The sequence below is a fragment of the Phascolarctos cinereus genome, unplaced genomic scaffold (genome assembly GCF_003287225.1).
Source record: "Phascolarctos cinereus isolate Bilbo 61053 unplaced genomic scaffold, phaCin_HiC Scaffold_2;HRSCAF=192, whole genome shotgun sequence".
NCBI lineage: Eukaryota > Metazoa > Chordata > Mammalia > Diprotodontia > Phascolarctidae > Phascolarctos > Phascolarctos cinereus.
Genome location: NW_027555625.1, coordinates 340,754,613 through 340,777,824, shown reverse-complemented (window position 1 = coordinate 340,777,824; position 23,212 = coordinate 340,754,613). Strand labels below are relative to the sequence as shown.

The 23,212-nt window shown below is 35.8% G+C and overlaps 1 protein-coding gene across 1 annotated transcript in view; it reads left to right on the top strand.

Annotated features, from left to right (window-relative positions):
* Positions 1-23,212, top strand: part of TRIM9 (tripartite motif containing 9) — a 147,094-nt gene that overhangs the window by 55,349 nt on the left and 68,533 nt on the right. The window contains exons 2-3 of the mRNA XM_020991272.1: positions 3,918-4,013; positions 15,960-16,082. Coding sequence (XP_020846931.1) covers positions 3,918-4,013; positions 15,960-16,082 — 219 coding nt within the window. The remainder of the gene's footprint in view (positions 1-3,917; positions 4,014-15,959; positions 16,083-23,212) is intronic.

Genomic DNA, 23,212 nt, shown 5'->3' with positions numbered 1-23,212 from the left:
TCCAAGATCCAGTGACACTGGCCTCCTTGATTTTCCTTACCCGAAACACTCCTTCTCTCTCTTAACTCTTTGCATTTTCACTGGCTATCCCTCATGCCCAGAATTTTCTCCCTGTTTTTCTCTGCCTCTGATTTTCTTCAAGTCTTATCGAAAATACCATCTTCTCTAAAAGTCTTTCCAGGTCCTCTTTAATTCAAGATCCTTACTTGTATTACCTTCGATTTACCCTGCATACATCTTATATGTACATAGTTATTTCCATGTAGTTTCCTTTCCTCATTAAAGTATGAGCTCTTTGGGGACAGAGACTATTTTCTTTTCTTTTCTTTGTATCCCTGCACAGCACACAAGGGCTGCTTGTTTTTCAAGAGAAACAACTAGACCAATGTCAGAGTTCTTAAATAACTAGTTCTTAATCCAAATTCCATTTTTACTTCTTACTTTAATGATATAAGGATGTGTGATATCATCCACATGAATTCTTCCTGCACTGACACATATCCCAGCCCAGCCCCTTCATGTCATAGTCTTCAGGACTTGCTTTCTTGCAAGAATATATCACCCTTTGTCTTACCTGGGGATGAAGCTCTCTCAATTTGGTTATGCTGGTACCTGAACAACAGATATACTGTCCAACATAAGCCCAGACTTGAATCCTTTCTAGATGGGTAGAACCTGTCAGCCCAGCCTTCCAGAACCTAGAGTTACTTACATGTCAAAATAAGGCATTAAAAAAAGAATTTAATGAGGACTTGCCTTTTCATTAAACAAAAATAGCATACTATCTTATAAGTCTTATCACATTGATCTTATTTATTATTTTTATTCCTCCAGTTCCTCCAATTTACTTTGAATATATCTTGTATGCATTGGAGGAAGTTTTATGCAAGCAAAACCACCGAGCTTAGCTACAGGTGCTCTCTTAATATGAAAAATAAATTTATGCTAGTTATTGAACTTAGTATGACAACCAGAGCAATGATTGTCTCTTTTGCTAAAGGTTATCCACCAATCAACAAGTATTTATTTAGCGTCTGCTTTGTGCCAGGCACTTCACTAGGCACTGGGGATACAATTACAATGAGTAAAATAATCCCTACTCACAAAGAGTTTACATTCTAAAGGGGAGAAACCAAGTGCAGAAATAATAATAAATAGAATAAATAAAAATAGATTAGGTACAATGTAGGTATAAGGTCATTTGGGAAGGAATACACTAATACATGAAAACTAAATTAATTGATTGTGTTCTAGTAGAATTTTATAGAATGAGTTTTATTACTATATTTTTGTTTTTATATCATCTAAATTTCCCAATGTATTTCTCTTTCAGTGGGAAGATACACACATATGTATATGGGTGCATGTATATGTATACACATGTGCATGTCTTGGTGATGAAACATATTATATAAAAGCATATGCTTATATTTATACTTTATATATGCTATATATAAATATATCTATGAGTTAATATGTTATGTATTCATTATGACAAAGAATAAAGCAGAAAAAAAGTTTAGCAAAACTAGTCTACGCTTTTAAAAATTTGACATTATATGCATTTTTCCACACCTAGAGTCCTTACATCTTCAAAGATGGGGCAAGGAAGTGTTTTCTTGCACTTCTTTGGGGCTCAAATGTGATCATTATAATTTAATAGCATTCAAGTTTGTCTTGCTACTGCTCTTGTTTCTACTAACATGTTAGAACATATGTATGCTTGTATTTGTGTGTATATACATATATGCAAATTACTAGCTCTTAATCTAATTTCTACATACATATATAACTTCCTTATATATGTAAATATATTACATACATATGTATATAACTATTACATATATGTGTGTAACTATTATATATAGTTTTCATGATTCTATTTATTTCACTCTGCATAAATGTGTGCACGTATTCCCATAGTTCTCTGTATTCATCTATTTATAGTTTCTTCTAGAGCAAGAATACTATATTATGGTTATGTACCACAAGTTGTTTAGTCATTACTAATTAATGGGCATTTAGTTTGTTTCTAGTTCCTTGCTAGTACAAAAAATGTACTGCTATAAGTATTTCGTTATATATGAGGCTTTTCTTTTTATATTTGGTCTTGGTGGTATATTAACTGAGCATTAAGATATTTGAGTCCAAGAACATAGACATTTTAGTTACTTTTTAAATTCCAACTTGCTTTCCACTAAGGTCAGAATAATTTTCACCTACAGCTACAACATATTAACAGGCTTGCCTTCCATTAATCCTCCAACGCTAACAAATTTCTACTTTTGTCATCTATTGATGGTGATCAGTAATTGAAAGGAGTGGAAAGTAAGATGGAATGAAAGTGGAAAAGTGATGTTAGTTAAAGCAAGAAAGGAATATAGAAATTACTAAAATCATCTGGTTTTTAAAAAAAAAATCAACTTCAAAAACTGGTTGTACAAGATTGTGGCAGACAAGTAAGGTATAGATAGTTTATGGAAGGCTTTGCATAGAATGGTACAGAAATTTATATTGGACCGAGGAAAACTATCAGATGACTATGTTTTTGAAGGCATGGTTAGGCAAATTTTCTGAAAGAAATCTGAGGGGTTTAGTGGATTACAAGCTCAGTACAAGTCGTCAGTCAGCTATAACTACCAAAAATGCAGCCTGTGCTGCATTAAGAAAAGAATTTCCAGGAATACAATGGTTATAATCCTTTTGTTCTCCGCCATGGTCAGACTACATGTAGAGCTCTATCTTCAATTGTAAGTACCCCAGTTTAAGGAGGACTTGAGAGAGTCAGGAGGAGAGTAGCCAGGATGTTGAAGAGTCTTGAGTTCATGCCCTTAATATGTTCAGTGAATATTCATAACAATGAATAAACTGGTGATATTTAGCCTGGAGAAGATAAGACTTGAGGGGACATAATAGCCATCTTCAGTATTTGAAGGGTTGTCATGGGTGAAAGTTGCAAAGAGGGAAATTAAAAATGTATTCCTTGATTTCAAGATAGAATTTTAGAAAATGAAGTCACTTCAACTATTTTTTTTAAATGTTAGGGGAAACTTCCTAATAATGAGACCTACCCCAAAGTGGAACAGGCTGCCTTAGGAGGTAGTGATTATCCCTCTCTAGACATTTTGAAGGAAGGACTGAACAATCTCTTATTCAGTATACTATAGTGGCAATTCCTTCTGGGGTATCATTTGGACTAGATGATTGCTGAAGTTTCTTCTAGTTCTAAAATTCTATATTCTTCTGTTCAGGGGATGGTAATAGTACTATAATGACTAGATTTTAAAAAATAATTGTAGTGATAGAGTTTGTTTTTGTATAACCTAAACTTCCACAGATCCCATATCACTTACACTTTCTCCTTTGAGAGAGTGATCCCATTTAATAAAGAATTTTAAAAGAGAAAAAAAATCAGCCAAGCATATTAGTACATCAAAAAGTTGACAATATATGCAATGTTCCACACTTTTGGACCCCTTAACTCTGTAAAGAAGTAAGGGAAGATATTTTTCTCATATATTTTCTTTGGGCCCAAGTTTGTTCTTTAGAATTTTGCAATATCCATTTTCATTTGTTCTGTGGTTGTTCTTTCCATTTACAGTGTGTTCATTGTGTATACTATTTTCTTCATGACTTGATCTTGAAAGTGACCACTGGATAAACCTGGCTGGTTGGTGGCTCATCCCCTTGTAGGAATGAGATATCAAGTTGCCTGTGGGACTCTGATACTTTGCAATAGAATTTCAGGATAATCTCTCTAAAATATTTGCAATAGAGCAAACTCCTTGGGTTGGAGAGGAGGAACTTTTGATTGAAATTACCTCATTCTCATGGACAAATGTAGGAAGTTTGATTTAGTTTGCTTAGTATTTATTTCAAGTGATGAGAAGTGCTGTATTTTCTCTTTCTCTTTGCAGAGCCAGCTCTCCCAGGCTCTGAATGGGTTATCAGATAGAGCCAAAGAAGCAAAAGAATTCCTGGTGCAACTGAGAAATATGGTTCAACAAATCCAGGTATGACTAGATATGGAAAACCATTCCCAAAAGCTTTATAAGTGATCATGCTGAAGACAGAGTTTGTCTATTTCTTATTATCTATTATTAAAAAACCTCAGGGGCAGTTAGGTTGCACAGTGGATAGAGCTGTGGCCTTGGAGTCAGGAGTACCTGAGTTCAAATCCAGCCTCAGACACTTGACACTTACTAGCTATGTGACCCTGGGCAAGTCACTTAACCCCAATTGCCTCATTAAAAAGCAAAACAAAAACAAAAACAAACCTCCTTTCTTTCTGTATCCAGTCTTCCACATATACATACATACACCATTACAATCATTATTCACCCTTAGGTATCACGTTAATGCTTAGAAAAACACTTACCTCACAAAAAACCCTATGAGGTATATATTTTGCTTTTCAGACAAGGAAACCAAAGCTGCAAACCTCCATTCTTATTTGGGCTAACTGATTCAAAGGATTATCTCCAATTCAAGTAGCTCTCCACTATCAAATCCTAATTCTAGGGAAAAATTTATTCTGATGTTTTAGAAACAAAGTTACATAGAACAAATAACTCAGCTCTATTTCTTTGGGAGCTATTATAATAACTATTTTTCATAGTTTCTTAAGTTAGTTTCCAAAGTGTTTTGCAATAGTTTATTCTGATTAAACATAGCTAAATTTTCTATTCTTATTTTAGCAATAATTTCTTTTCTTTTTCTACAATAAAGTAGATTTTTTTTTCATTTACAGTAGGTTTTTTCCCCCTCCATTCTTTCATTCAGGAATCTCCTAGTCAGCATAACATGAGTAGTAATCACAATGATTCAAGTCAGTGAAGTCCCATTTAAAATTTTAGAACTCATGAATTCATCAGTTTATGTCTCCACTCCAGCTGTATATTGCATGAAATGTTAATAATGATATTCTCTCTCTCTCCCTCTCTCTCTCTTTCTCTCTCTTTCTCCTTCCCTCCTTCCCTCCTTCCCTCTCTCAAAATAGTTAGCTCCTCTCCTAAATTTGCTGCCTTGGTTTAGCCAATCTGTACACAGAAATATCTTTTTAAAGCATAAGTGGTTGAGAGCTTGCTATATCCTCTTCTTTGATTTCCTGTTTATTTCAGAATTCTCATTCCCCTAGCAAAATTATAGCAAAATACTTTCTATTCTTTTCCAGTACACCAAAGACTAATCCATCTGTCAGTTCTTGCTGTTGCTCACATAAAATATTCAGTTTCCTCTACTTTTGCTTCCCCCATCAGAACCCTTTCTTTTTTGTTCTAAAAATAATAGAATTAGTAATAGCTTTATCCCATAGAGAAATCATGCCCTCACATTGTTCTGTCCTGGATATAGATGTCACCTAAAATACATTTTATTATTGAATGTGACTCAGGAATAACTGACAAATTCAGCATTAATAAAAATGTTATTAATGCAATTATCAAATATTTTGCTTTACACACATTTTCTGAAGAAAAGCATGCACGTAGTGGTATTTATGACCTGATTAATTACTTACCCATGACCTGAGGTTGAAGAAGTGAGGTCCTTCCTACAGAGAGTGGACTCCTGTGGAAGGGGGTCAGTCCAAGGGCAGCAAATCCCAAAGAAAGGATAACTGGCTTTTTTCTCACATTCCCCTTCACCTTCAAATCAGAATCTCTTAAGTAAAGAGTAGGTCTGATTCATATCCAAGATCTACATAATAGAAATTAAGAAAGCCCCTTCTTATCTACAAAAAAATCTATATATCTTATCTATCTACAAAGTAGAATAATTATAGGACAGTTATTTATTTCTTTTAAGCTATTTCCAATAAATGCAAACACTAAAGATTTATAAGTGTACATTGACAAACACTTAAAACATGATACCTATTACTCCTATTATATGCTTCTGGCAGGTAAAATTTCCCAGGATACTTGTGATCCTGTTGGCAATTTCTGACCCATTCTGTCTCCAACTTTCAAGTCCATATCTTCTGGCAAGCCACAGCATGGCTTGAGCTATTTTAGTCTTTAATAGCATCCTGACATCATGCACCTTCTCTTCTTGAGAAGTTCTTGTTCAAATCACTTTTTGGTAGGTAACCAGTACCCATATCAAGGAAATCTCAACCTCTCAAATATAAAAAACAGCCATCAAGGTGAGAAATACCCATCTCAAGATTGCTATTCTCAGTGAAACAAACCCAAAGCAGAAGAGGGAAACAATGGATTTGTGATCCAATCTTATATTCATCTAGGCAAGCATATATTCTTGCTGTCAAGAGTGTGTAGTTGCCATTGTTGCTGGTGTTGAAAGGAGAGGCAAAATCTCCCACCACCACCATCCCTGCCAATCTCCTCTGGGAGAAATTTGAGGGAGAAACTGCCTGGATCCCAAGCAACACTCTCCAAAGATAGGAAGAAAAAGAAAATGAGAGGATGGAGTGACTAAGTAAAGTCTACTAGGAGGACTGCTATTTTTGGTTCAAAGATCCATCTTCTTTGACATAGCTCTCACTCAGGAGGACACAATAGAGGACCAAAAAGAGTCTCTGATCACATATATATTTTCGCAAAGGTCCAGGACAGAGGTTCTTGCCCACATATACTCCAATGAAATGACCTTAGTACATTGCACTTAATGACTATGGGACTAAAGTTTTATTTGGCCAAATGATTTCTTCTCCCATCTGAAACTCCATTCTCACTATTCAACAAAAGATTTGGATTTGGTTCATCTTTTTTAAAAGGCAGGCATAAAAGTTTACTGCATTACTTTGTAACTAAATGTTATATAACTATTTCATTGTGTAATGGTTTAAAATAATATATAGGTGTAGCTAGTGAGGCTTTAAATTGCTATTTTAAAAAAATAAAAATATCAAGAAGGTTATCTATAGAGGGATCAGGAGACAGAGTCAAGACAGTGGAGTAAAAGCAAAGGCTTACCTGAGGTCTCCCAAATTCCTCTTTAAACAACATTATAATAATACCTCAAAAAGAATTCTGCAGTGACAGAACCAACACAAGAATGAGGTGAAACAATTTTCTGGCCCAAGGTAACTTAGAAGGTTGAAAAGAAAGGTCTGCCTCACTGGGGTAAGAGTGGAGTAAGGTCCAGTGCATGCTGCTCCAGGCCAGCCTGAGCCACAGCAAACCAGCAACAAGCCTTGGGAACTACCAAATCAGTAGCAGTCGTGGTGGTTTCTGGAATTCTCAGAGTAAGGGGGTTAGAAAACTGGTCAGAAGGAGATTACTGGAATTGGGTACAGGAATCGGTTGCATTACACATTTGCAGTTCTGGGTTGCAGACTCAGGATGAAGAAAAGGACTAGCAGGAGCAGGGATCCTGATCTCAGTTTCAGAGCAGAAAAGAGTGTTTGTGGTTCATCACAGATCAGAGCAGAGGCCAGGAGATCAGTGACCACACCCCTTCTTAGATCATACCATCTTGGAAGAACCGAAACATAGAAACCTACAGAACTAGCTCTGAACACAGCAGCACAAAAAATCTGAAGTTTAGTTCAGGGCCCACTACAGCCTGGAATAAAGCCCAACTTCAACATAAAGTTAAAAGTCAAGAAAATGGCTATAAAAATAAACAAATATGAAAAAAAGAACCTGACCTAGAAAATTACTATGGTGATAAGGAAGATAAAAACACAAACTCAGAAGAAGACAATGAGATCAAAGCAGATTCAGAGCCTTAAAGAAAAAAAGTGAACCAGTCTTAGGCCCTGGAAGAGCTCAAAAAGCATTTAAAAAATCAAATAAGAGAGAGGAAAAATGAAGAAAAGAAATGGAAGTGATGCAAGAAAGAATAAATAGTTTGGTAAAGGAGGCACAAAAAATACTCGAGAAAAGAACACCTTAAAACATAATGGGACAAATATTAAAGGAGGCACAAAAATCCACTAAAAAGAAGAATTCCTTAAAAAGCAGAATTAGCCAAACGGAAAAAAGATATAAAAATTCGTTGAAGAGAAGCACTTCTTAAAAAGTAGCATCAGCCAAATGGAAAAGGAGGTAGAAAAGCTCACTGAAGAAAATAATTCTTTGAAAATTAGAACTGGACAAGTGGAAGCTAATGATGAAAACAAAATCAAAAGAATGGAAAAAATGAAGAAAATGTGGAATATCTCTTTGGAAAAACAACTGACCTTGAAAATAGATCAAGGAGAGATAATTTAAGAATTATTAGACTACCTGAAAAACCATGACCAAAAAAGAGCCTAGACATACTGTTTCTTTTCTTTTCTTTTTTTGGAATGCAATCAAACAAATCCTTATGGGAAAATATATATATATTTCTAAACATTTTGTCAATGCAACAACAGAGTAATGAATTCAGCATTTAATTAAAAATAACTAGGAAACAAAAAAACCCCAGGAAACTCAAGGTAAATGCAAAAAGGAAATTTTGAAAATCGAAGTTCTGGGTAATATGTTGTTCTTGTTAATTCTTCATTCTTTTTTTGGAAGCATTTCTAATAATATTTTATTTTTTCCAATTACATGTAAAGATAATTTTTAATATGAATTTTTATAGAATTTTTTAGTTCCAAAGCTTCTTCCTCTTACCCTTCATTCCCCCCTCCCCACCAAGATGGTAGCCAATTTGATACAGGTTATATATGTGCAATCGTGAAAAACCTATTTCCATATTGATCACGTTGTGAAGGAAGAAAAAGTTTCAAAAACAAACAAATAAAATACAGTTTGCAAAAGGAAAAAAAGCACACAAAAAAGAAAGTGAAAATAGTGTGCATTCAGACTCCATCAGTTCTTTCTCTGTATGTAGATAGCATTTTCCATATCATGAGTCTTTTGGAATTTTCTTGGATCTTGTAATGCTGAGAAGAGCTAAGTCAATCATAGTTGATCATCACACAATGTTGCTATTAGTGGGAACAATGTTCTCTTAGTTCTGCTCACTTCGCTTTTCGTCAGTTCATGTAAGTCTTTCCAAGTTTTTCTGAAATCAACCTGCTCATCATTTCTTAAAGCACAATAGTATTCCATTACATTTGTATACCACAACTTGTTCAGCCATTCCCCAAAGGATGGGCATCCCCTCAATTTCCACTTCTTTGCCACTATAATAAGACCAGCTATAAATATTTTTGTACATGTAGGTTCTTTTCACTTTTTTAAGATCTCTTTGGGATACAGACCTAGTAGTGGTATTGATGGGCCAAATGGTATGCACAGTGTGATTTTCCTTTGGGCATAGTTTCAAATTACTCTCCAAAATGGTTTGATCCAGGGGTGGGGAATCTGTAGCCTCAAAGCCACATGTGTCCTTTAGGCTACAGATTCCCCACCCTTGGATCAATTCACAACTCCACCAACAGTACATTAGTGCTAGACATCATATTTCAAGAAATAATCAAGGAAAACTGCCTTCATATCCAAGAACCAGAGGGTAAAATAGAAATGGAAAGAATCCACCTTTCACCTCCTGAAAGAGGTACCAAAATGAAACTCCTAGGAATATTATAGCCAAGTTCCATAACTCCCAGATCAAGGAGAAAATGTTTCAAGTACCTGAAAAAACAATTCAAATATCGTGGAGCCAGTCAGAATAACACAAGATTAAGCAGTTTCTACCTTAAAGGATTGGAGGACTTAGAATATGATATTCTAAAAGGCAAAGGAGCTAGGATTACAAGCAAAAGTCACCTACCCAACAAATCTGAATATAAACTTTTTTTTTTTTGGGGGGGGATAGATATTTAATGAAATTGAGGACTTTCCAGTGTTCCTGATGAAAAGACCAGAGCTGAATAGAAACTTTAATATTCAAACACAAGACTGAAGAGAAACATACAAAGGTAAACAGGAAAGAGAAATCATAAGAGATTCAATAAGATTAAACTGATTATAACCTACATGCAATGTTGACACTTGTAACTCCTAAGAACTTAGGAGTTGCAAGTTAGAACCGTTAGAAGGAGTGTGCAAAGAGGGCATGGGTGTGAGTCGATTATGAAGGGATGATATCCAAAATATTAAAATTAAGGAGTGAAAAAAAGGGTTGAACTGGGAGAAGGGGGAAGAGAGAAGTAGAATAGGGTAAAATTTCTCACTTAAAAAGGTGCAAAAGAGTTTTCCAGTGTGGAGGGGAAGATGAAGGGGTGGGCAATGCTTGAACCTTACTGTCATTAGAATTGGCTCAAAGAGACAATAGCATATACACTCAGCTGGGTATACAAATCTATCATTACCGTATAGGGAAGTAGGAGGGGAAGAGGATAAAAAAGCAGGGGCTGATAGAAGGGAGGGTGGATTTGGAAAGGTCATGGTCAGTAGCAAAACACCGGTGAGGAGGGACAGGGTAAAAGGAGAGAAAGAGAAAAATATAAATGGAGGGAATAGGATGGAGAGAATTATTAGTTAGTAATCATATTTAGTTAGTAATAATATCAATAGTATTATTTAATAGTCATGACTGTAAATGTGAATGGATGAATTCTCCCATAAAACACAACTGGGTAGCAGAGTGAATTAAGAACCAGAATCCTACAATATGTTCTTTACAAGAAACACACCTGAAGCAGAGAAACATGCCGAGTAAAGATAAAAGGCTGGAGGAAAATCTATTATGCTTCCACTGAAGTGGGAAAAAAAGCAGGGGTATCAATTGTAATATCAGACAATGTAAAAGCAAAAAAGATATAATTAAAAGAGATAAGCAGGGAAACCATGTTTTGCTAAAAATAATATCAATACTAATCAATACTAAACACATATGCACCAAATGATATAATATCCAAAATTTTAAAGGAAAAGTTAAATGTGGTATAGAAGAAAATAGAGAGCAAAATCATACTAGTGGAAGGCCTAAACTTGCCCCTTTAAGAAGTAGATAAAACTAACAAAAAAAAAAAGGAAGAAGTTAAGGAAATGAATAAAATTTTAGAAAAGCTAGATAAGAGAGACCTCTGAAGAAAACTGAATGGGAATAGAAAAGAATATAGCTTTATTTCAGTGGTGCATGGCATCTACACAAAAATTAATCATATATTAGGATATTAAAAAAATCTCACAACCAAATACAGAAAAGCAGAAATATCAAATGAATTCTTTTCAGATCATAATACAATAAAAATTACATCCAATAAAAGGTTGTGGATTCATAGATTAAAAATTAATTGGAAATTAAATAAAATAATCCTGAAGAATAAGTGGATCAAAGAACAAATCATAGAAAGAATAAATCAATTCGTTAAAAAAGAATGACAACAATAAGACAACATACCAAAATTTATGGATTACAGCCCAAGTAGTAGTTAGAGAGGGAAATCTTATCTCTAAATATTTACATCAGTTAAATAGAGAAAGATCAGATTAATGAATTGGACATAAAATAAAAAAAAATTAGAAAAGAAAAAAATTAAAAATTCCCAATTAAACACTAAGTTGGAAATCATGAAAGTCAAAGGAGAGATTAATAAAATAAAAAGTAAAACAATTGAACTAATACATAAAACTAGGAGCTGTTTGCATGAAAAACCAATAAAATAGGTAAATCATGGGGTAGTATGATTGCAAAAAGAAAGAAGACAGCCAAATTACCAGTATCAAATCTGAAAAAGGTGAATCCATCTGCAATGAAGATGAAATTAAAGCTATTATTAGGAGCTATTTTGCCCAATTGTATGCTAGCAAACTTGACAATCTAATTGAAATGGATGAATATTTACAAAAAATATAGATTTCTCAGGTTAACATATGAGGAAATAGAATGCCTAAATAACCCCATCTTAAAAAAAGAAATTGAACAAGACATAATGAGCTCCCTAAGAAAAAGTCCCAAACACCAAATGGGTTCACAAGCAAATTCTACCAAACATTTAAAGAACACTTAATTCCAATACCATATAAACTATTTGGAAAAATAGGTGATTTGGAAAAATAGGTGAAGGAGTCCTACCAAATTCCTTTAAAATAAAATATTGTGCTGATACCTAAACCAGGAAGAGCAAAAAGAGAGAAAAAAACTGTAAATCAATTTCCCTAATGAATATTGATGCAAAATTTTAAATAAAATATTAGCGAGGAGATTATAGCCATATAGCACACAGATCATACACTATGACCAGGTGGGATTTTACCAGGGATGTAGGCCTGGTTCACTCTTGGGAAAACTATCAGCATAATTGGCCCTATTAAAAAAACAACAAAAATCATGATTGTTTCAGTAGATGCACAAAAAGCTTTTGACAAAATACAACACCCATTTCTATTAAAAACATTGGAACAGATAGGAATAAATTGATCTTTCCTTAAAATGATAGGTAGTATCTATCTAACACATCAGCAAACAATGTCTGTAATGAGGATCAGCAAAACACCTTCCTAATAAGATTGGAGTGAAGCAGGGAGACCCATTATCACCACTATTATTCAATATCATAACAGAAATGCAAATTGTAGCAATAAGACAAGAAAGAGAACTTGAAGGAAATAGAAGAGGCTATGAGGAAACAAAACCATAACTCTTTGCAGATGATATGATAGTATATTTAGAAAATCCTAGAAAATCAATTTTAAAAGTAGTTGAAATAATTAATAATTTAACAAAGTTACAAGATAGAAAGTAAACTCACATAACTATCAGCATTTCTATATATAATCAACAAAACCCAGATGAAAGAGATAGAAAGAGAAGTTCCATTTGAAATAATTATAGACAGCATAAAACACTTGGAACTCTACTTGCCAAGACAAACCCAGGAACCATACAAACACTGTTACAAAACACTTTTCACAATTTTAAAATTAGACCTGGACAATTGGAAAAATATTAATTACTTCATGTGTAGGCTGAGACAATATAATAAAAATGATAAGTCTACCTAAATTAATTTAATTGTTCAGTGCCATACCAATCAAATTGCCCCAAAATTATTTTATGGAGCTAGAAAAAAATAACAAAATTTATCTGGAAGAACAAAAGATCAAAAATATCAAAAGAATTAATCAAAGAAAAATGTGAACGAAGGTGGCCTAGTTGTACTAGATCTCAAACTGTATTACAAAGCAGTAATCATCAAAGCAACCTAGTACTGTCCAAGAAATACACAACACACAGTAGTGAATGACCATGGTAATTTAGTGTTTGATAAATCCAAATATTCAAACTTTGGGGACAAGAACTTAGTATTTGAAAACCAATGGAAAACTAAAAAACACCTTGGCAGAAATTAGGTATAGGCTAGCTTCTCACACTATTCCTAGATAATGTCAAAATGAGTACATGATTTAAACATAAAGAGTGATATCAAAAGCAAATTAGAGAAGCATGGAATAATGGACCTGTCAGGTCAATGGATAAGGGAAGAATTTAGGACTAAGCAAGAGACATGGAGCTTTAAGATATGTAAATGGATAATTCTGATTATATTAAATTTAAAAGGTTTTATTAAAAAAAAACAATATAGCCAAGATTTTAGAAGGAAGGCAGAGAGCTGGGTTACATCAAGTATCTCTGATAAAGACCTCATTTCTCAAATAGAGAATGGAGTCAAATTTATAAGAATACAAGTCATCCTCCAATCGACAAATGGTCAAAGGATATAAACAAGCAGTTTTCAGATGAGGAAATAAAAGTCATCTATAGGCACACAAATACTCTAAATGATTAGAGAAATACAAATTGAACAACTCTGAGGTACTTCACACCTAAAAGATTTGCTAATATGGCAGAAAAGGAAAATGACAAATATTGGAGTGAATGTGGGAAAATTGAGACACTAAAGCCCTGTTGGTGGAGTTGTGAACTGATCCATTGTTCTGGAGAGCAATTTGGAGTGATGCCCAAAGGGCTACAAAACTGTGCATGTCCTTTGAGCCAGTAGTACTACTACTAGATCTATATCCCAAAGAGATTTTAAAAATGAAAGTGAACTATTTTACAAAAAAATATTTAAAGCAGCTTTTTTTGTGGTAGCAAAGAAGTGGAAATTGAGGGGATGCTTATCAATTGGGAATGACTAAGTAAGTTTTGTTAAATGATTATAATAGAATACTATGTGCCATAAGAAATGATGAGCAGGATGGTTTCAGAAAAACCTGGAAAGACTTACATGAACTGATTCAGAGTGAAGTAAGCAGAACCAGGAGAACATTGTACCCAGTAATAGCAACACTGTGCAATGATCAACTCTGAATGATTTAGCTATTTTCAGCAATACTATCATCCAAGACGATTCCAAAGTAATCATGATTGAAGAATCCTATCCCCTTCCAGAGAAAGAACTAATAAAATCAGAACGCAGATCAAAAGATTCCATTTTTCATATTCTTTATTTTTGGCATGTGGTTTCTTTTGGAATTTAAGTTTTTTAAAAAAGAACGCTAAAATTGTTTTTGCATGCAATTAGAAAAAATAAAATATTATCCAAAATAAAAAATAGAAATAAAGATATCTAGAATAAATGATATTGTTATATGTAAGGGAGGTGTTGAAAAAAAGATGTACTGATATGTTCAAATTTTTACTCTGAGAAGAAAATTTATATCTAAAATGTAAAAGTCATGGGAAAAGTATGTTTTAGAATTTTATATCAGTGATTGCTCTTTCATATTTCACATATGATTTTTGCATAGGTAGGAATTATTAATATGGAAAAGAAAATTAATTATATTAAATTGCTTTGAAAATTATTTTAAATGTCAATCAAGATACAGATAAAGACTAAGATAAGGATAATACTCATGCTTTCATTTTTTGAGGTAATGCCCAGGTGAATAAATTCCTTCTACCAATCAAGAGGTAGAGGTTAGCACCTCTACAACTTAGACTTGGAGAATTGCCTAGAGCACTGAGAGGTTAAGTTATTTGCCGAGGGTCCCTTGACTAGCATGTGTTAAAGGTAGGAGTTGACGCCAGTTCTAAACATCAGTAGAATTGCCATTTTTTACATGTCAATTAACTGCAATACCTAACTTTTTATTTTCCCTGAATCTAATGATAACTTGATTTCTCATAAGGTAAAGTGGATTGAATCTTGGACTTGGAGTCAAAATTTACATTTGAATCCCACTGTTTACACTTACTATGTGACTATGAACATATCGCTGAAATTCCTCTGAGGCTGGATTTCTTCATGTGTAAAATGTACATCCACTTCCTCTGTTTCCTGGCTCTTTTCTAGTCTGTGAAAAGTATCTAATCTTCCCTACTTTTTACTTATGTATTTGTCAATAGATACAACTTTTTTTCCTGAGAGCATTCTATTCTTTTCAAATCAGTATCTGCATTGTGAATCACAAATTAGGAGGCCATTACCTGGGGTATGATTTCATAGTGAGGAAGAAATTTGAGTGGCAGCTAGGTGGTGCAGTAGATAGAGCAGCGGTGCTGGAGTCCGGAGGACCTGAGTTCAAATCCAATCTCAGACCAGACACTTGACAATTACTAGCTGTGCGACCTTAGGCAAGTCACTTAACCTCAATTGCCTCACCCCCAAAGAAAATAAAGAAATTTGAGATTATTGATTCTCTCTTTGCTGACATTTTCTAATCCCCTAAACTACTTTCCTTCGTAAGGTCCATTTTCATTTTCAGCTCCCAAATGTATATGCCAGGATTTTGTTACTGATATTAATGTCAATTAATTATCTCAATTCAATAAATTGACTTTAGAGGAAGTTTTTGGTTTTTTTTTTAATCTGGGCTGAAAGATCTTAAACAAAAGAATAACACTCTTTGGTAGATACATATATTTTTGTGTTTATATACATATTCTATATGTATTCATATGTATATCTATATATCTACATATATATGCATGCATACATATTCACACCTAAATAAATTATGTTCCAATATATCCTTTCATTCCCTTCAATAAGGATTTTTGACAGATTATAGGGATCAGAGAGCTTATTTCTACCAATTCCCTTAGAGTATGGATGAGATCATAGAATCTCATGTCTGTGGTATATTTGTCTGTCTTTTGTACAGGAGAACAGTGTTGAATTTGAAGCCTGCCTGGTAGCCCAATGTGATGCTCTAATTGATGCTCTCAACAGAAGAAAAGCTCAGCTGCTTTCCAGAGTAAACAAGGAACATGAACACAAGCTGAAGGTGAGTACTGAGATCTGAGAAAAGAAAAGAAAGAAAAAAAGTTGGATCTCAGTTTCAACTGGTTGGTTATTTTATCACTGTTCTGAGAGAAGAATTCAGGACACCCTCTGGTTTCCAGAAATAATGAAGCAAAGAAGATATGCACATATGTGATTTATATTCATGCTGGGCAAAACAAAAAATGAACAGAAGAATTTCTTGCTTCCAAGAAAAGTTCAATACTTGCCATAAATATATGTAATTATGTAGCTGATGATTTTGTCTCGTGTTTATGTTACACAGTAGAATTAATAATAGAAAAAGAAAAGTATTTCCTGCATGAGCTTGGGTTCATCCAGAGAGAGAATAAAACTCCAACTTTTTTCACTGCTACTCCTTAAGACTTCTTCCTCCAATGTAAACCTGCAGCTTTTCAAGATACAACTATTTCCGTGGGGTTTATGGAGTGTTCAAGGAGGACTAGAACCTCTGGTGTGAGGGTTTGTTGAGCGCTTTTAAGGGCTGTTCATCCACTTTTGCTCTCTACCTGCCACTCAACTCTTATGTGTGGCTCTAAGAAGCTGTAGCATGTGCAGTGCCCACACCAGGTAAACCACCTCAGTAGATCACCTCAGTGATCTAGGAGGTGTCTACCTCAAGCATGTGAAGACTTCCCCCATTGTAATGGGCAAATGAGAACAATGAAATGAGTCAAACAGGTTGGATGTCATGTTTGCGTCTATCCCTTTATCTCCACTCACATGACCACCACCAAAGTTCAGACCCTCAAGACCTCTCACTTAAACTATTATAATAACCTGATAATTGGTCTTTTTGTCATGGTAGGTAATGTGATCACCAAGAGAGTTTGTTTATAGGAAGAAGAGAAGAGGCCCAGATCAGACCTCTGGGGGATAACCATATTTAGTGGTTATAATTTGAATGAAGGTTCAGAAAAGGAGACTAATAACCACTGTCAGAAGGCAGGAAGAGAACCAAGACAAAATAGTGTCCCAAAAACCTATATAGAAGAGAGTATCAAGGAGAAAAAGGTTATTGACAATTGAGACAAAACACTGGTCCCAGAGTTAGGAAGACCTGTGTTCAAATCCAGCCTCAGATACTAACTAGCTATATGATCTTGGGCAATTCCCTTAACCTGTGTGACTCAGTTAAACCTCAATAAAATGAGAGTAATAATAGTAACCCCCCTCCCAGGGTTGTTGTGAAGATTAAGTAAGATGATATTTGTAAAGCACTTAGCTCAGAGCCTGGCACATAGTAGCCACATATAAATGTTAGCTGATTTATTATTATTATTGCTGTTATTATTATTATTAATGTCTGCAAAGAAATCCAGAGAGATGAATATTGAGAAAAGGCAATTGAATCTGGCAATTAAGAGACCACTGGTAAGTTGAGAGAGAGCAGTTTGGGTTGAATCATAAGGACAGAAGTCAGACTGTAGAGAGTTAAAAGAACAAGAAGACAGGAAGTAGGGGCACTTATAGATGGCCTTCTCAAGGAGTTTAGTCACAAAAGGCAAAAGAGAAATGGGATGATAGCAGGGGTGGAAGGATCAGGTGAGGGTTTTTGAAAATGGAAGAGACATGGGCATGTACGGATGTAACAGAGAGGCAGCCAGCAGACCAGGAGAAATTGAAGATAACTGAGAGAATGGGGATGATACAGGGGACAATCTTCTGGAAAAGATAGGATGGAATAGGGTCACTTGTTCAAGTAAAGGAGTTTGCCTTGGAAAGGAGAAAAGCCATCTCTTTTTGTGAGATGGTTGAAGGAAGAGATAATGATAGAAGGTTTTGGAGGAATAGGAAATGAGGAAGAGTAGAGAAGAGGGAGCTCTCAGCAAATGGTCTTATTTTTCTCCATTAAAATATGAGACAAGGTTCTCAGTTGAGAGTAGGAGGAGGGGGACCCATGGGAGGTTTGTAGAGGTATGAAAAGGTTTGGAACAACAGATGTGGTGAGTGGAATAGTTAGTTTATTAGAGAGGCGTAGGATTGCAAAGCAACAGTGAAGGTCCATTTGAGATTATATAGCATAAATATGTAGTGGGACCAGTTAGAACAGTTGAGTGATTTTCTCCCCCCTTGTTTAGCAAAATAAGTGTACAAGTTAAGGTAGCAGATGGTGGGAATGATCCAAGGCTGAGGCTTAGTAGGGCACATTTTGTGGCAATATGATATGGGGGCACATGACTCAAAAGAAGAGAATGAGTCAAAATGAGGAAAGGAGGAAAATGCAGCTAGCACAGGAATAATAAATAGCTCGGAAGAGAACTGAGAAGTTCATGGACTGGAAATCATGATGTAGACAAAGAGCATGGTTTTATAGAAAATAGAAGGAGAGGTGGAAAGCCAATAGTTGTGATAAAATAAGGGAATTTCAAATTTCCTAAACATGGAGGTGGTGCGTTTGTGGGTGACAGCAACATCAAAGGTATGACCATAATTCCAAACCTTAATTCCATGTGTAGCTGAAATGGCATAGTACAGTTGATCATGGGAAATGAGTATGTTGAAGAACTAAGAGGTTATTGTTTGAGAGAGTATCAATATATATGTTGAAGATCCTCATCTTGAGGTCAGTAGTTGGAAAGGAGAGAAAGAGTATGAGCCAGGTGCTAACCTCATTGAGGAAAAAGGGAGTGTACTAGGTGTTTTGCTATCAGGATTTTGACTGAGTGGGAGATGTGAAATGTATGGACTTCAAAGGAGGAGAGGTAACTGAATGATGGTGGTAAGGGCAGTGGGGAGCAAGGAGTATTCCAACTCCCCTCATCTTGACCAGTGAGTTGAGGGAAATAAGTGAAAATGCCAGTGCTGGAAAGGATGGGCAAGAAGTCTGTATAGCTCCTCTTTTTGTGGTGGCAAAGAATTGGAAATTGAGGGGATGCCCTTCAGTTGTGGAATGGCTGAACAAGTTGTGGTATATGAATATAATGGAATACTATTGTGCTATAAGAAACGATGAGCAGGGGAGTTTCAGGAAAACCTGGAAAGACTTACATGAACTGATGCTGAGTGAAGTGAGCAGAATCTGGAGGACATCATACACAGTAACAGCAACATTATGTGATGACAAACTTTGATAGACTTAGCTCTTCTCAGTAGTACAATAATCTAAGACAATTCCAAAAGACTCATTATGGAAAATGCTATCCATGTCCAGAGAAAGAACTATGGAGGCTGAATGAGATTAAAGTATATGATTTTCTCTGTTTTTTGTAATTTTTTCTTTCTTGTGGTTTTTCCCTTTTGTTCTGATACTTCTTTCATAACATGACTAATGTGACAATATGTTTAATATGATTGTATATCTATAGCCTATATCAGATTGCTTGCTATCTTGGGGAGGGGAAAGAGGGAAGAGGGAGGGAGAAAAAAATTTGGAACTCAAAATTTTACAAAAGTGAATGTTGAAAACTACCTTTACATGTATTCTGAAAAAATAAAATACTATTAAGTGAAAGAAAAAAAAGGAAGTCTGTGTCATTAAGAGGCATATCTCAGTAAGAGTCAGAATATAGAAGGGGAGGGAAAAGAAAAAATTTAAGATGAAAATAAGTTTTTGCCTATGAAACAGACATTCCAGATATCACAGAGGCATAGGTAGATTGAATTTTATTGGGATGTGGATGTGAGCGGGTTGAGGAAGATGGGAATAAGGAATTGTGCAGTGGCAGGTGTATGTTGTGGGAGATGCTTTGCATTGTTTTGGGACATAATGAAACCATCACAATTTCATACACAGAAGCTTCTGAAGAAATTCACCTTCTTCAGGGAATTCTTCAACTTAGATTCTGCACTAGATCTCCGTCACAGTGGCAAGCATGCATCTCCCAGTGTTATGCCTTGTCTGATGTTTATGGTCAAAGGATCATTAAACAGGATTATTTCTATCATTATATCTTTTAAGGGATCTTGAATGAGTTTCAAAGATGGATGGAGGACAATTCTTATTGGAGAAGAGTCTTTCAGGCAGTATTTTGCCCTGTCTTATCAAAATCAACAAACAAGAATAATAGAATTTTGTATTCCTTAGACCTTTCCATAAGTTGCAAGGAAGTGGTCTACAGTGGAATCTGTTTCTTCCCTACTAATACTCGTGACAATAATGCCCTCTATTAATGTGTAGATGACTCACATAAAATTTTTGTATAGGTGAGAACATAGGTATCTAATTGAAAAGTAGATATTTTCCAAGTTTCCCATGGGCGTGTGTGTGTGTGTGTGTGTGTGGTGTGTGTGTGTGAGAGAGAGAGAGAGAGAGAGAGAGAGAGAGAGAGAGAGAGAGAGAAGTAATGATTTATATGGTCTGAATTCTTTCCTGTGTTTTTGGTATCTTCTTCAAATACCTTGTCCCTCAGAACCTTCACAATTGTGGTCACTGGTGCACTAGCACTCTGAGCCTTCCTTCTCCTGCTCAGTGCGGCATGTCTTTGAGGAAAGGCTGCTTAGGACGAGGCCCAGCATCTTCCATTTGCCCCAAAGCAACTACTTCCATCTTTACCCACAAGGCATCTTCCACCTTCTATTCCCAGCCAATCTCCCAACTGGGATGTGAAGAACTTCCAGTGCAAAGAAGAGTAACTCTCCCTTTGACTTCAGGCCTCCCACTTTTACTTTGCCTGTCCTTTGAGGGTATAATGGTGCCCTCCACTCAGTGATAAACATTCACACATTTAGTCACATATTTCACAATCCACTGACTCTGAACTCCTGCAAATCATCATCTCAATCCCACATCATATCCCCTACCACCTGATTCCTCATTCCCATCCCTTTCAACCCTCTCATCTCAAATTTTTTAGCTTGAGTCCACCCAGACTTCCCTCTGGAATGCCTGTTCCATAGGCAACATACTTCTGTTCATCTTAAATCTATTTCTCTGCCACTCCTTTCACCAACTAGTTCATACTAAAACTTGATTTTGCTCTGATTACACAGACTCTCTGGCCATCCTTTTGAGTACTGGCTGGATCTTCACTCATTTTCCTTGGTTCACTGATTGAGGTGGAGATGTTGGAATACACTTTGCTTCCCATTACCACTTCCAGGTTCTTCCTCTTTCTTCATCATTTTGTAACTTCCTTTGAGGCTTATGCTACTTTTACCTATAACTCAATCAAAATCTTGGGAGCCGTTGTCAATGGATTCCTGGGACATTTCCCTTTCTTCTTCAATCAGTTTGATACCTGGTTTACAATTCTTCTCTGATTTCAACTCTGGCCCTCATACTAGGGTATTTCAACATATATTCATTCTCCTTCAAATACCCTAACCACCCAGTTTTTCCACCATGAGTTATTCCTCTGCCTCTTTAACCATAAACAAAGATGGACATAGCCTTGATCTTTCCATCACCCACAAATGTACCATCTCTGTATTCAAGAATTATGAAATCCCCTTATCCCACCATAGTTTAATGGCTTTTTACCTCTCTCTCTCTCTCTCTACCCTCCCTTAGATAACCCTACTCTTCATTCTCACTACTACCTCCAGCTCCTTGATTCTTCAATTCTCTTCCAGGCCATTGCCCTTGCACTAGCCACTTTCTCCTCTTCTCTCCATCTTGACTCCTTGGAGAAGCAATTCAACTCTACACTGTCCTCCTCTCTTGAATCCCTAATCCCCTTATCATATCACCAAATATGACTAGCCAAGCCTCAGCCTTGGATCACTCTCCTACCATTCATTGCGTTTATACCTAGACATGTACACTAGTAAGGCAAGCCATCTCTTGTTTCCAGCCATTTTCTCTGCCTGTTCCCCATGCCCAGGATCCTCTCACTACTACGCTCTTAACACTGATGTCCTTGGCTTCCATTAAGTCCCAACTAAAATCCCACTTTCTACAGGAAGCCTTCCCTAATATATCCTGAATGAAGGTGGAGAAAATCATGCAGCCTTTCTGACTGGGTCCACTACACATTTACATTACATTACCTCAACTGTGCCTTCATCAATACTAGGTAATCCTACTGTACTTCCCTTATCTATTCATGTCATTCTCCATAAGAAATCGTTCAAACATTTTCATCCCTCTTCAAACCTCCCATGGTTCTCCTTTCTCCACTCTCTCAGTTGAGAATCTTGCCTCATATTTCACATAAAAAATTAAGACCATTCACTATGAACCTCTTTTCCTGTCTTCCTTATTTATTATCACTTAGGTACTTCATAACACTTTTTCTTCTTTCATCCCTGTTTCTAATGTTGAAATGGCCTTATTCCTTAACAAAGCAAGCAATCCCATTCCATGCCATCTCATTCAACAGATCACCCTCTCCATTATACCCACTATTTCACTTATTTTCAATCTCTCCCTCTCTACTGGATCATTTCTTACTGCCTACAAACATGCCCATATCTCCCCCTATCCTGAAAAAAAAATTCACTTGATCCTTCCATCACTGCTATCATCTTATTTCTTCTCTGTCCTTTGTAGCTAAATTCCTCCAAAAGGAAGGCTCCGATAGGTGCCTCCACTTTTTCTCCCTTCACTCTTTTCTTATATCTATCTGGTTTCTGATCTCATTATTCCACTGAAACTTCTCTCTCCAAAGTTACTAATGATCCTTTAGTTGCCAAATTTTGCTCAATACTCATTTTCCTTGCCATCTCTGACACTCTTGGTCACTCTCTCCTCTTTGATGCTCTTTAATATAATTTAATACTCCTCTTTGATAATCTCTTCTCCTTTCTTTCTCTTTTTGTGGGACACCACCCTTCTGGTTCTCCACCTACCTATCTGACCATTCTTTCTTTGTCTCCTTTGCTGGATTCTCTTCCAGATCATGCTTTCTAACCACAGATGTCTCTCAGAGTTCTGTCCTGAACCCTCTTCTCTTGTCCCTCCATATTCCTTCCCTCGATGACCTCATCAGTTCCTAAGGATTTAATTACAATCTCTACTCTGATGACTCTCAGATCTACCTATCTTGCCTCTCCTGAACTTCAATCTCATATCTTCAACTGCCTTCCAGACATCTCAACCTGGATGTCTAGTAGACATCTTAAACTTAATATGTCCAAAATAAAACTCATTATCTTTTCCCTAAACCCTCCCCTGCTCCTAATTTCCCTATTAGTGTAGAGGGCAACATCATTTTCCTAGTCCCTCAGGCT